This window comes from Jaculus jaculus, chromosome 17, assembly GCF_020740685.1.
Source record: "Jaculus jaculus isolate mJacJac1 chromosome 17, mJacJac1.mat.Y.cur, whole genome shotgun sequence".
NCBI classification, from domain to species: Eukaryota; Metazoa; Chordata; class Mammalia; order Rodentia; family Dipodidae; genus Jaculus; species Jaculus jaculus.
The window spans coordinates 32,870,843-32,884,664 of record NC_059118.1 but is presented as its reverse complement, the minus strand read 5'-3'; the positions used below and the strand labels follow the sequence as shown (position 1 = coordinate 32,884,664).

General features: G+C 39.8%; 1 protein-coding gene and 1 pseudogene across 1 annotated transcript in view; one reads left to right on the top strand and one right to left on the bottom strand.

The window, feature by feature from the left end:
* Positions 1 to 1,587: 1,587 nt before the first annotated feature.
* The window catches only part of Rasa2 (RAS p21 protein activator 2), a 158,197-nt gene continuing 145,962 nt past the window's right edge, over positions 1,588 to 13,822 (bottom strand). The window contains exons 20-24 of the mRNA XM_045136517.1: positions 9,329 to 9,411; positions 8,560 to 8,768; positions 7,444 to 7,547; positions 6,915 to 7,104; positions 1,588 to 4,532 (exon numbers count right to left, since the gene is read on the bottom strand). Coding sequence (XP_044992452.1) covers positions 4,502 to 4,532; positions 6,915 to 7,104; positions 7,444 to 7,547; positions 8,560 to 8,768; positions 9,329 to 9,411 — 617 coding nt within the window. The 3' untranslated portion in view covers positions 1,588 to 4,501. The remainder of the gene's footprint in view (positions 4,533 to 6,914; positions 7,105 to 7,443; positions 7,548 to 8,559; positions 8,769 to 9,328; positions 9,412 to 13,822) is intronic.
* LOC105944413 lies at positions 11,283 to 13,048 on the top strand (annotated as a pseudogene).

Genomic DNA, 13,822 nt, shown 5'->3' with positions numbered 1-13,822 from the left:
TCTTTTTCGAGGTAGGGTTTCACTCTAGCCCAGGCTGACCTATAGAATTCACTAGGTAGTCTCAGGGTGGCCTCGAACTCATGGCAAATCTCCTACCTCTGCCTCCTGAATGCTGGGATTAAAGGCGAGTGCCACCACACCCGGCCAAGGGCTGATACATTTTTATGGAAGATTTTATTTCGGGATGTAAGGGCTGCTGAGACACTACCAGGGAGCACAGGTTACTTAGAGAAAGAAAGGAGATGCAAGTGAAGGAAGGAGTACTGTAGCCCTGAAAACCAGGTGAGTGAATAAATAGTGAGTGAGAGCTTGGCCCATCAAAACTCAGCCAAGTCCAAGAAGAGAACACTGAGCTTTTCCTGCTGGCTTTGCTTTTGTCATTTTTTTAATGTATAATTTTATTATTGACAACTTCTGTACTTACAGACAATAAACCATGATAACTCCCTCCCCCACCACCTTCCCCTTCACAACTCTGCTCTCCATCATATCCCCTCCTTCCCTCCATTAGTTTCTCCTTTATTTTGATGTTATCGTCTTTTTCTACTACTATTAGGGTCTCGTGAAGGTACTGCTAGGCACTATGAGGTCGTGGGTATCAAGGACAATTTCTGTCTGGACAGCTGCATTATAAAGAGTCGTACCCTTCCTTTGGCTCTTATGTTCTTTCTGCCACCTCTTCCACAATGGGCCCTGAGCCTTGGGGGATGTGATAGAGATGTTTCAGTGCTCAGCATTCCTCTGTCCCTTCTCAGCACTATGTTGCCTTTTGGGTCATCCCAGTGGTCACCGCCATCTGAAAAGAGAAGCTTCTCTAACCAAAAGTGAGAGCACCATTAATATATGAATATGAACATTAAGTGTAGTGTGTATTGGGCAGTTTGGTGAGAATAATATATGCATTTAGCCGTACAAGTGCAGGTTTTATCTAAGGACCTCTCCTGCCATAGGCTTTTGATTAGTTTTTCAGTACCAGGCATGTATTCCCTCCCACAGAGTGGGCCTCTGGTCTAATTAGAGAGCAGTTGGTTTTCCCCAAGCAGACATGCCACTATTGCACCTGTTCAGTCTCTTGGCCTGTCTGGTCAAACTTGAGGCTTCCAGTGTCCACTGTTTTCACTGCTGATGACTTCTGTCTCCCACAGGGCTGCATGCAGTGCAGCTTTTCCAGCTTACAGTTGGCTGGTCTGTAGTGAGGAGGTTTTCAGCTCAGCCCCAGCTTGACTTCTCAGTGACCTTGCTACCCAGGCATGTGAAGCGTTTAGCAATAGGGTCTTAGCATCTGTTTCTTGTGAGAAACCAAGGGCCTGTCATTTTTTTGTTTTTGTTTTTGTTTTTGGAGGCAAGGCCTTGCTCTAGCTCAGGCTGACCTAGAATTTACTCTGTAGTCTCAGGGTGTTCTTGAACTCTTGGTGATCCTCCTATGACTGCCTCCCAAGTGCTACACCACCACGCCCGGCTGCTTTTGTCATTGGAATCTACTGCTTTTACTGATGGCAAGGTATAGGAATTTTAAATAAATTTCTGAATCATTTTGTAAGGTCTTACAAAGAACAGACAGGCCTCTTGTAATTTATTTGAGTTATTTTCAAGCGACAGTTACAAAAGTTTTTTTTTTAATAATACTCTCAATAAGAAAATAAAATTTAAATAAAAATACATTCTCAACAATACAACATGGTTACACAAGTTCACTATATTAGGTTTTGATAACTTACATTTTTAAAGTAGACACTGTAAAAACCAATATTCACTAGCAACATATTAATTCTAATTCCCAAGTTAAAATGGAAGCAGATAATATCAATCAAGATGGGTAGGTAATTTAACTCTAGAATGAGTCTGTATTTGTCACATACTGTAAGAACACCTAAAAAGCTATGCAGAGTTCTGTCTTTATAGGATGTACAACAGTATTTAAAGCAAATTCAAAGGTGCAGTCACTTAAAAAAATCCATTTTTCAAAACCTGACTCAAATGAGATCCTCTAGGAAAAGAATTAAATCAAGCTTCAGCAACATGTTACAAAAGCCACACCATTCATCACTTTTGTAAAATTTTAAAAAAGCCTAGTTTTGTTATTTAACCATTACCCGTGATATTAAAAATGTATTTCTTTGGCAAATAAAATAGTTTGATTTGATAAATTATATTCCTGGGACTAAAATCCTTTGCTATTGCCCACTATCATATTAAATGAATATTAAAAACAAAGCTCAACAAAACTAAAACAAAACATGCAACAGATCACCATAATTTCAAGTGACAGAAATAGCTACACCAGGAATGAGAGTGAGTGCTTGCGGCAGGAGTTTCACCTATTCTTTCTGCCCTTCCTAGGATCTCCAGACCTGAGGCAGAGGTGAGCGCCAGGTACTGCTTTCAGATGCTTTGTAAAAGCAGAGCAAGCAGATCAAGTGTCAGACTGATGCTCACAGCAACAGCACAAGAGCAAGGCTTCTGGAAGGGCCCTGACTGCCTTAGCATCCTGTATGATCCCTTATTGCAAGACTTTCAAAGAAAATTAATTTAACATCACATTTCTCTTTTTAGACTGTGCCAAGCTGACTAGTTCCAGTCTGCTGGGCTATTTAGAAGTGTCATGTGAATAAAATAACTAAACTCTCAAATACAGAGAGCTATGCATGCACACAGCCTTGGTCCCTTTGACTCTGGGATTAAAAAATAATAACTGGGGATTTGATATTAGAAATGTTAGGAATATTTATTTTGAAAACAAAACAAAACAAAAAATAAGTAGAAGATTAAAACACCACTGAAGAGAAATTAGTGGTATCTGGCAATGTTTGTGTCTTTTTCAGATAGACATTTTAGAGAATCTTAACAGGAATTTTAATATGAAATTCATGAGAAATTTATTAAATACATAAATTCCTTAATATTTATAAATCAGTATAGTCTATGGACCTACAAGTTCATAGGATTTAAAGGACTCTTCTAAATGTTAGTGTAGCAAGATGCAGCCCAGTGCTGATGACAACCACTCATTTTTACAAGTCAGTCAGAAACATGTTTTTCAGTCATAGTTATTTATGGGACAACTCTGTGTGCCAAGGATCTTTAAAAAAATTTTTTTTCCTAAAAACAATTAAAACCAGTTACTCAACAATAATGTAATTGGCAAATGTATTTTGAAATATAGCTTATGCCCAGGGAGACAAACAAAAAAACTCTACTAGCTAGACTTTCTAATAAGTCACAGTTTTAAACAGGAACAAATGTAAATACTCCAAAGTTCAAAGTACCACACTTAGAACATTGAATTCTTTAAAAGACAAAATAAAGAGTACCATGGTTTATAATACTGATGAAGCAAAACATACCCCTCCTTTTAACTTCAAGGTGGTAACTTGCTTCGACTGCTTATTTACAGTTAAGAGTTTTAGGGAAAAGGTTATTAAGGAAAAATAGGATTCAAACAGTTGCTGACCCAAATTCCATTTGGCTAGCAGGCAATAAGGAAAGAGCAATGTAATATAAACATTTTTCAGGAAAGCACTATTCTAGACGTAAACACTGATCATTCAACTGATCATAAGGGCAGATACCATGAAGTATCTAAGCTACAATCTGGGGTGGCCAGATTATGAAAGTGCGCCAAGTGACTGCTCGGAGTTAGATAAGGCCTAACACTATCTGGAGGGCGACCTCATGTGCCCTTACAACGGGACTAGCAGGTGAAGTCAAGTGATTTCCCCACCATCTCTTCCACTGCTCTTATTGAGAAGAGATGCTTTAGGAGTCATGTTATTCTGAACTTTCAAATCAAGACAATGAGTACCTGATATATAAAAAATGAAATATTTTAGTGGTCTCATTTTATTCATCTGCCATCACTCACCCCAAATGTAAACATGGTGCCCACAAGCGCACACATCCCTGCTTCCTCCTATCTGAGTACTGCTTACACCTGCGAGCAGGCAAAGGATCCACCAGCTTCCATGGAGGCTCTGGCAATTGTCTAAGGTTTCTGTCACTGTCTCCATTATAACCTGTAATGACTAACAGAACAAAAGGACACAGATTCTTCCTTTTCTAAAAGAGGGAAGGTCCAGATGAACTCAATGGAAAGTTCTGGGTTGATGTGAATTGGAATTTTCTAGGGAAACAACGTTGGCAGTATAAAGCAGGCACTAATGGTAGTGAAAACAAGTCCACAGAACAGTTACGAGCAGAGGTGGTTCTTGCTCTGGAGAAGTTACAAAGCTTCTTTAGGAACGTTCTTTCTATTAAAAAGAGATTGCAGAAACATCAATTTGGACACAGATATGAAGAAAACCGTGGGTGTAAATTCTCTAGTAATAAACACATCAAATACCAGGATTCCCAAAGAGCTAACTTCAATCATTAAATATTAAATACAATGTGAATACAGGTAACATCAAAGCCACTGTTCATTCTTAAATACTATGAACAAAACATGATGAATTGAAAAACTCCAAGAAAAAAAATTTCCAGTTCTCCATCAGTTGGTCATATTCTACGATGTTTTCCCAACAATTGGATTTTCCCTAGAAAACAGTAGAAGAAAACCACTTTTTAAAAATTAAAAAAAAAACATAAAAATTTAAAATGTAATAAAATATAGAATCCATCAAGCATCTATAAATTCCCTTTGATAATCTCTCATGCTAAGTCTAATTTTATTCATTCACTTATTACATTTCAGGCATAGGATAAGGAGATGGCTCAGTGGTCAAAACCGCTTACTGTGCAAGACTGACCGCTAGAGCCTGGACCCCCAGCACCCACATAAAGCTGCGCACGGCACTGTGAATGCCTGGGCCCCCAGTGTGCTGTGCCAATGGAAAGTGGAGTCAGGAGAATCCCTGAGCTCGTGGGCCAACTAGTGAGGCATTGGCACTGGCAAACAAATGAGACTGACAACCAAGCTTGCTTTCTGACCTCCACAAGTGTGCCTGCCCATGCATGTTCACACACATTGTCCACCCCAACCTCCCCCCACCAAATTCAGCCACTAGTGTAGAAGCCACATTACTGAGCAAAGCCTTTCTACATACAGAGTACAGTCATGACACCTGCGTGCTGGTACTGGGAGATAAAGTGAGAGCTTTCTGTTGAGGCTCTCTTGTGCTGAGGACGCATGCCAGGCAAACATGGCTGGAGAGATAGTTTGGGATTAAATGAGCTTCCTGTGCAACCAGGGCCTGAATTCATGCAAAACAGCTGGGTTTGGCGATGCACATCTGTGACCCCGATTCCTGGGAAACGGAGACAAGAATCTCTGGGCTCACGAGCAGCTCTGGAGTCAGTACAGGTGGGTGAGCGAGGAGGACACCTGACACTCTCCTCGAGCTGCTACAGGCCAGCACACATGGTGCTTGTCAGCACACACACACACACACACACACACACACACACACACGCACCACACGAAACTACACATACATAAAAAAAATGAAAAAGGAAGAAAGATTAAAAAAAAGGAAAAAAGAGAACAGGTTTACTGAGTGTGCTGCAAGGGCAGTATTAAGAGTACTGCCAGAGCCAAAGCTGTTACTTATTTTATTTATTGTACTACGTGTTCTATCCAGGAAGAACATAAACATTAATACCTATCAAACTGATTTTCAAATGCAAAATTTAAAAAAAATTTAAAAACTATTGAAAATAGTGGGATCACAATTCAGAGCCCAGGCAAGCACTTAGCCTCTGTGAGTCTCACTCCTCTAGTTATAAAATGGGGAAGATTGTGTTGAACTGTGAACTCTCAAACACTGGTATTTGCTGCCTCAAGAACCAAAACTTCCCTAGTTACTTTATTGAAAAAAGGACTCCAATTCTGCCTCAGTACCAAGTCCCTTCCCCTTCCCTTCTCTCCCCTCTCCTCCCTTCTTTCCCCTTCCTTTCTTTCCCTGCCCTTCACCTCTCCCTCCCTCCCTCCCCTTCCCTTCACTTCCTTTTCTTTCCTCCCCTTCCCTTCCTCCCCTCCTCTTCTCCTCCCTTCCTTCCTCCCTCTCTGTCCTTTCCTTCTTTCTTCGGTAAAATGTTTATTACTTAAGTCACTTACTCAGCATTTTCTGTTACTTGGTGCTAGAAATCATCTACATGTAAATCTAGAGTGAAGCACTCGCACAGTGCCCAGGGAGGGTTAAGCGTCCAGTACACATTAGCCGTTGCCTTGGTTGCCTTACTTAGTGTCCTCTGTATCTGAGCTACATCTCCTGTGTCAACTATGTGATACCTGCATGCACTTTCACATCGCAGCTGCTTTCTTTTTTTGATTTACTCAATACAACACATGGTGAGGTGAGGAATAGAAGATCAGTAAAAACAACAGAAAAAGGAATGAATTGAGAACATGAAGGCTAGAGAGATGGTTTGGTGGTTAACAGCACTTCCTGTGCAAGCATAAGCCCTCAAGAGGCCTAGGACTGCTCAAGTTCAAATCTCCAGGTTCATATCAACTATGGGGTGTGTCCGCAGGTGTCTGTAACCCTAGCTTCCTAGGGGAGCAGAGACCCAAGAACTGGTAGAGTTCATGGGGAAAGAAAAGCAGACACCAGCTCAAGAAACAACAGATGGAAGAGTGATGGAGTGGGACACCCAGTGCTCTGCTCTGGTCACTGCAAGCAAGTGTACCCCACCTCAGACAAGCCACTGCTCCGGCACATATACATGCATGCAACATACACACGAGTGAGCATAGCACTGAACCTGGTGACGCAGCACAGCGCCAGCATAATGAAACGACCGCTCACTGCAAAAGACCAGGAGCTTGTCGAGTGAGTGGCAGAAGCTTGCTCAAGAGAAAGGTTTGGCTTTGACAGATGAGGGAAGCAGGAAGCCAGCATTCAGCAGTGAAGGTGGGGCAGGCAAGATGACCTCAAACTGGGTACGGAAATGTTTACAAGAGCCTGAGAAATACTTACTTGCTCCCGTATTTTGCATTACTTGATCTTTTCTTCCTGTATTTTTCATGAGGTTCATCCAGCTTCTCTATAACGCTTTTTATCTGCTGAATTGTCTTAAAGGTTGTAACAGAGTCCTCAATGACAAAGTTAGAATAATCATCAGGCTCCTTCTGCGGTCCTTGATAGACTGCTATAGTTCCACAAGCCTCTATAAGAAGCAGTGAAATCTCTAATCAGAAAACTAAATTCCACGAATGTAATTTATAGTATAAATACATAAAAATTCAGGTTTCTCAAGGGAGAGACTTTCTTTGATAGTGCATAAATATAAAACATACTAATGTTATTAATTAGAATCATTTCATTTATATAAAGAAGTAGTAATTTACTTCATGAAGATCGATGACAAATGTCCCCTTTGGGGGTTGTGAACTTCATATTAGTAAATTGGTAAATCTATGAATACTTGTAACTTTTAAAAAATGTTAAATGAATAATAAATTGGTAATAAAATTTCATGATCTTCTAATAAAGATTGTGTATTTACCTTCCATTTTCTGTAGCTTAGGTAAACTGAGGGTAAAAAGGGAATAAATTCTTTCTGTTTCTCTGTCTTCATCAATATCTATTTGAATGTCTGCAGGGACACCTCTATAATAAAAAAGAAATTAAAGACATTGGAACAATTTTACCTTGTTAATGTGACACACACTTGATGGACTTAGATTGAAACTAAAATGAAATTTGCAAGAAGAAATTTAGTTTTGTTTATAGTTAAATAAAGGGGGGGATTCAAAGTAAAAGCATTTTTATAACCTGTATTTCATGAGAGAAGCAATACATTATCACTTAAGTCTACAGGGACACAATGACTATTTGATATTCCTAGAAAGAGAATACAAAGTACCCTTTGATATACGCACAGGTTTCTATTGCTGCTGTTTTTTTTTTTTTTTGGTGTGCGTGCGTGCGCTGTAGGTGATGGAGCACAGGGTCTTGCTCCTGCTAGGCAAGCGTGCCACCACAGCCCAGTCCTTCAGACTTGCACTTCTATTCAACAGTGCCTTCCGTGGCCTCAAACTTGTGCAAATATTACTAGTTTTATAAGAATATTTTCAGCCAGGTGTGGTAGCGCACACCTTTAATCCCAGCACTCGGAAGGCAGAGGTAGGATTGCCATGAATTCAAGGCCACCCTAAGACTACATAGTGAATTCCAGGTCAGTCTGAGCTAAAGCGAGACCCTACCCTGAAAAACCATGAAAAAAAAAAAATTCACAAGCCCCTGAAGAAATCTTATATTCATCAGTAGACCCCATTCCCCCATCTACCCAGGCCCTAATCACCTCTAATATATTTTCTGTGTCTATGAATTTACTTACTCTGTGCACTTCTTTTTCTTTTTGTAGTATCGGGATCAAACCAAAGGTTTTGTTAAACACTACCTCTAAAGCAACATGCCCAGTGCCTTCTGGATACCTTTTATATAAATATTTTCAGACTTGGTCTTGATATCTAAATTCTTTTACTTCACAAATGTTTTCAAGATTCATTTGGGTTGGAGCATATATCTGTGCTTCAATATGTCTTATGGCTAAATCATATTCCATTGGAAGGATATACAACCTTTGAAATAATGTCTTTTTAATCACAAGGAAACTTACGCAGTGCATGGCTTGCATCCTGGTGTATTTTCACTGGTCTCCTGACAGCACAGCCAGTTTCCGTTGAGATACGCAGAAGGATGGAAAGAACTGAGCCTGTTCTGATTGCACCTGCTCACCCTGCAGAGCACGTCTATCCATTCATTAGCTTCCACACAATTATTTGCTTGGACATAGAGTGGTTTCTCCGTATGTATTACTTGGAACATCTTCATAGGCAATTAGATAAAAAGTTAGTCTTAAATCCAACACAAAGTACACACACAAAAAAAAAAAAAACACAAAAGAGAGATTTCATTTGCTTGGCTAGGCAAATGCAACTGAAGCATCTTATGAGTTATTAATTTTTAAGCAAGTTAGTCCAAAAGATAATCCGAGTCATGTGGTACTAAGCAGTGCAATAATACAAGAGCTAATTTTAGACAGAGGAGTGAGTGTGGGGCGAGACAAAGTGGTGGGGAAGTAGTGAGAAACAGGTCATCCTGGGTGGCTGGGAGCACTGCATGTGCTGAGGAGTGGGCAGCAGACAACCGTGGGCAGACAGGTTGAGACTACACTACGATGTCATACAGAAGAAGCTGTTAATAGGAAGCATGAGGAAAGTAACTAACTCAAGCTGGCAGAGTATATGTGCATCAATAATAATGCACAGGTTTAGGATGCTTTGAGCTGGTAGTAATAAATAATTAACAAATATGGCAAGCACTAAAATAAAAACTTTTTAACTAATATAGTTTAAAAAGCTCCAATATTTATTTATATGACTTACATTTTTCTTATTGAAAGAGCTCTCTTCCAGTTTTTCCACAGCAAGAATGTTTTTTACTGGAATCGTGTAAATTGCATCTTTGCCTAAATAATGAAAGATGACAAAAATTTGAAATAATTTCTGTAAGAACTATAAAGGCAAAAGAGGTCAATCTGTAAGGTTAATTCCTCTTGATGGCAGAAATATACATATTCTTTATAACCTATAATAGACTTCTGGGTGGTTTAATACATGAATTTTTTTGTTTTACTGAATAAAGAAATTTTGATTATTTTTGTAGAGTGATATCATTTCAATATATATTAAAACAACTTCAAGAAATAGTATGTGAATAAATTTGGATTCTATGCAGAAAATAATTTCCTGCACTGTTATAATTTTGTAACATTAATTATCTGGAAACTAAAGCAACTTACTATGCTTAGTAATGAACTACCAAAGAGGCTGAGACACAGGAGTTTCTGCACAGCAGTGGCTATGACTACTAAAGTAGATTTTTCAATTTTTCCAACCTAATATTTAATTAAGGGCTTAACCTTCAAAACCATGGAGAGAGAGAGTGAGAGAGAAAGAGAGAGAGAGAGTGTGTGTGTGTAAGTAATCAAACCCAGGGCATCACACTAGGTAAGCATTCTACCACTGAAGCAGTGAATATGACTACTACAGTAAAATTTTCATTTTTTTCCAACCTAATACTTAATTAAGGGCTTAGCCTTCAAAACTGTGGAAATGTGTGTGTGTATGTAATCAAACTCTGACTTATATACTTCGTGTTTATGACTATCACATGTTGGCTGACTAATCAGCTGACTAACATAAAACTTACTCTAAGAAATTCCAGGGACAGGGCTGGAGGGATGACTTAGCAGTTAAGGCATTTGCCTTCAAAGCCTAAGGACCCAGGTTCAATTCCCCAGGACCCATGTTAGCCAGATGCACAAGGGGAGGCGCACAAGTCTGGAGTTTGTTTGCAGTGGCTGGAGGCCCTGGCATGCCCATTCAATCTCTCTCTCTCTCTTTCTGTCAAATAAAAATAAGTCTTTAAAAAATAAAAAGAAATTCAAGGGACAAAAGAAATATTTTCCTGGTAGACTGAACCTTTAACTTTATCTAAGGGTTCTGAAATTTAGATAGGAACATTTGAGTTTGTTACCTATAATCATATGGCATAAGAATATGATATATTTCAACTTTCAGTTTATTTGGTAATAAACTGTATTACATACAGTTACAGTATTATAGGTAAGCATAATTCTGTCTTCTGGTCTGTTTTTTTTTTTTTTTTTAGGTAGAGTTTTGCTCTAGCTCAGGCTGACCTGGAATTCACTATGTAGTCTCAGGCTCATGGTGATTCTCCTACCTCTGCCTCCCAAGTGCTGGGATTAAAGGTGTGCGCCACCATGCCTGGCTTCTGGTCATTTTTTTGATGCTGTTTTTAGAGTATCAAAGCTCTGCTCCTGTTCCCCCTCAAGCAGTGCTCTAAGGACATGTAGGTTGAAGTGCACAGCATTAAGAACCTTAGATTTTATATTTTTCAAAGAATTAATGTTATAGCTTTTTTTGGGGCAGGCAAAATCATTTGGTTAATAAAGCATTTGTTGCTGTGAATAGACACATTAATATAGAATATTTACTCAGCCAGTTTCCTGGTATAAGACCTTTAAGTAATTCAAGCATATGTGATATATAATTTTAAAAATGACATATGTTGAATGTCTGCTATATGCCAGACATTGTTCTAAGTTTACAATAACACAATAAACAGAAATATAGGTCCTTATTTGAGTTTGCATTTAGGCTTGGAAAAACTATGTTAACTAGAGATGAATGCCATTATGAAAATACACTGAGGTGATATGATAGTATATAACTGGAAGATTACTTTAAATTGGTTGGTTAGGGAAAATTTTCCTGAGGAAGTGATATTTACATTCAATAATACCATTCATAACACATGGGAAACAGGATCATTAGCAGTGTTCTGAAAGCAGGCAAGACAACGTTTATGAGGGTGGGAGGTGGGCAGGGAGGCACTGCAGGAAGCGACAGCCTGGGCTACAAAGGACAAGGCATCTGTGATAGGAGGAACAGTTTGGGATAGCTTCAAGCCCAAGTTCACAGATACGCAGCCACATACCAGGACGACTAACACATGAGCTGCATCTGGAGCAGTCAGTCACACCCAGAGGCTAGAGCAGTAAGGGTGCGGAGTGGGCTGCTGAGCAGCACAAAGTCACAGGTCAGCTGCCAACTCTGAGACAAGCGCCAGCACTGTGCCCCTTGGCAGCCTATCCTGTCCCTCCTAAGCACTGGGGCTAAGTTAGCAGACGCTTAGGTAAGGGAACAGATTGCAACACATGAAGATGAGGAAATCACTAAGACAATCACCAAACCGAGGAGAAGCAGCACCCTGAAGGCGACACACACGCAACAAAGATGTAATAAACTGTGGAACATCTGAGGGAATCAGGAGTACAGTGAATTAGAGGGCGGGAGAGACACTACGTCTTTAAGTACTAAGCTATATAGGGTACCACAGAGATTCTAGCCAGAAAACTTAAAAGTATTGTCTTTAATTTGTTAAAAATAGAAGAATATGCACATACCCTAAAACTGCTGTGTTTATTAATTTCTGAACAAATTGTAATACTGCACATGCAGAGACAGTGCACTGCCTAGGCACATACCTGTTACCATGCAGTTAGTGAATAGCGCTAAGTGAAGTAAGTAGCAATGTGAATTGATAGAATGGAAGAGCTTACTAAGGAGTCTCAAAATAAAAGTGCAAAAGACAACGGCCTCCCCACAAAACGAAGTAGAAGAAAAGCCAAAGTCCATAGGATTTATAAGTTCTGATATTTCCCTAATAAAAACTGAAGAAACCAAATATACAGTGTTGAGGAGAAATTGCACATGAAAATATCCCCAAGGATAAAAAAAGAAATCTTCAGACGGAAGTATCTACCATGACCCAAGCAGGCAGGAAGAAAAAAGTCAAAGTGCTAAACTGCGGGCAGTCAAACAGCAGGACTTCTGGATGACAGAAGGAGGGATGGCCTAGTGGTCAGGGCACTTACTGGTTCTGCAGGATCTACAGTAAATGCGCTGGAGCTCTTAACAAACTGTTACATTCATGTTCAGGGAAATACCGTTTCAGCCATGAAACCTTTTAGTGGCATAAAGGAAGTTTGAAAAGTAGTCCTGATACCACAAAGAAGAGTCATCTAACTGACAACATTGAAACCTTAAAGATTAAATGAGAGTTGGCAAAGGATTTTGAATTATGATCACAAAGTTGGGAAATATTTTACCCACAATTCAAACACAACAATGTGAATAAATGCAAGAAACGAAAGAAGAAAACTGTTAGGAGTATACACAGTTCACACCACCACAGTCAGAAAGTCAGACTGCTCAAGAACTGGCTAGTAGTGAATGCTTTCTGAAGGCAAATGGAGAAACAGCATGAGATGGAAGCCCTAATGGTGAAACAGACGGACGTTCTTAGTAAGAGTCAAGAGGAAAGAACAGCATTGACTCCACCTAAAGAAGTCTGCTGTGACACCCAAGGGAGCGTCTCCTGAAAGTGAGATCAGGGTGGCTGCCTTTGAGGAGGTAAGAAAGCAAAGGCGGAAACCAGGAGCTCGTCCAGCTCAAGAAGTGAAGCTGAAGACAGAAGCAGATGAGAAGAAGAAAAGGGACACTGAGAAATCACCCTGAAGTCAAACATCACGTTTCCTTGTGTGAAGGACTGTGTGAAAGCAGGTCACTACTTGTCTTATCTGTGAGAAATACACCACATCTTTTTTTTTTTTTTCCCCAAAAAAGCAACAAATTTTACACTACCAAAAGATGAACTTTTTTTGGGGGGCGCTGCTGAGGTAGGGTCACTCTATCCACTCTAGACCTGGAATTCACTATAGACTCTCAGGGTGGCCTTGAACTCACTGCAATCCTCCTACCTCTGCCTCCCAAGTGCTCAGATTAAAGGCATGTGCCACCACGCCCGGCTTTCAAAAGATCGATTTTATGATATATGAATTTTATCTCAAGTAAAATCAGTACACCATAACAAAAACAGAAGTGCACCTGCATACACTGGGCTCAAGGAATTTGGTTAGGATAAAAGAATTGTGACTCCTTTTTTTAAAAGTTTTAAAAATTTTATTTATTTGAGGCAGGGGGAGAGAATAGGCATGGCAAGGCCTGCAGCCACTGCAAATGAACTCCAGACACATGTGCCACCTTGTGCATCTGGCTCACATGGGTCTTGTGGAATCGAACCTGGGTCCTTTGGCTTTGCAGGCAAAGGCCTTAACTACTAAGCCACCTCTCCAGCCCCCATGACTCTTTCATACTAGTGTAAGGATCTGTTGATTCTGTTCTACAAGGGCTACGTGTTAGTCCACTTTACATTAGTCCCACAAAATACCAGAGACAATTAAGCTCTAAAAAGAAAGTATCTATTTTGGTTCGGTTTTGAAGGTTTAAGTC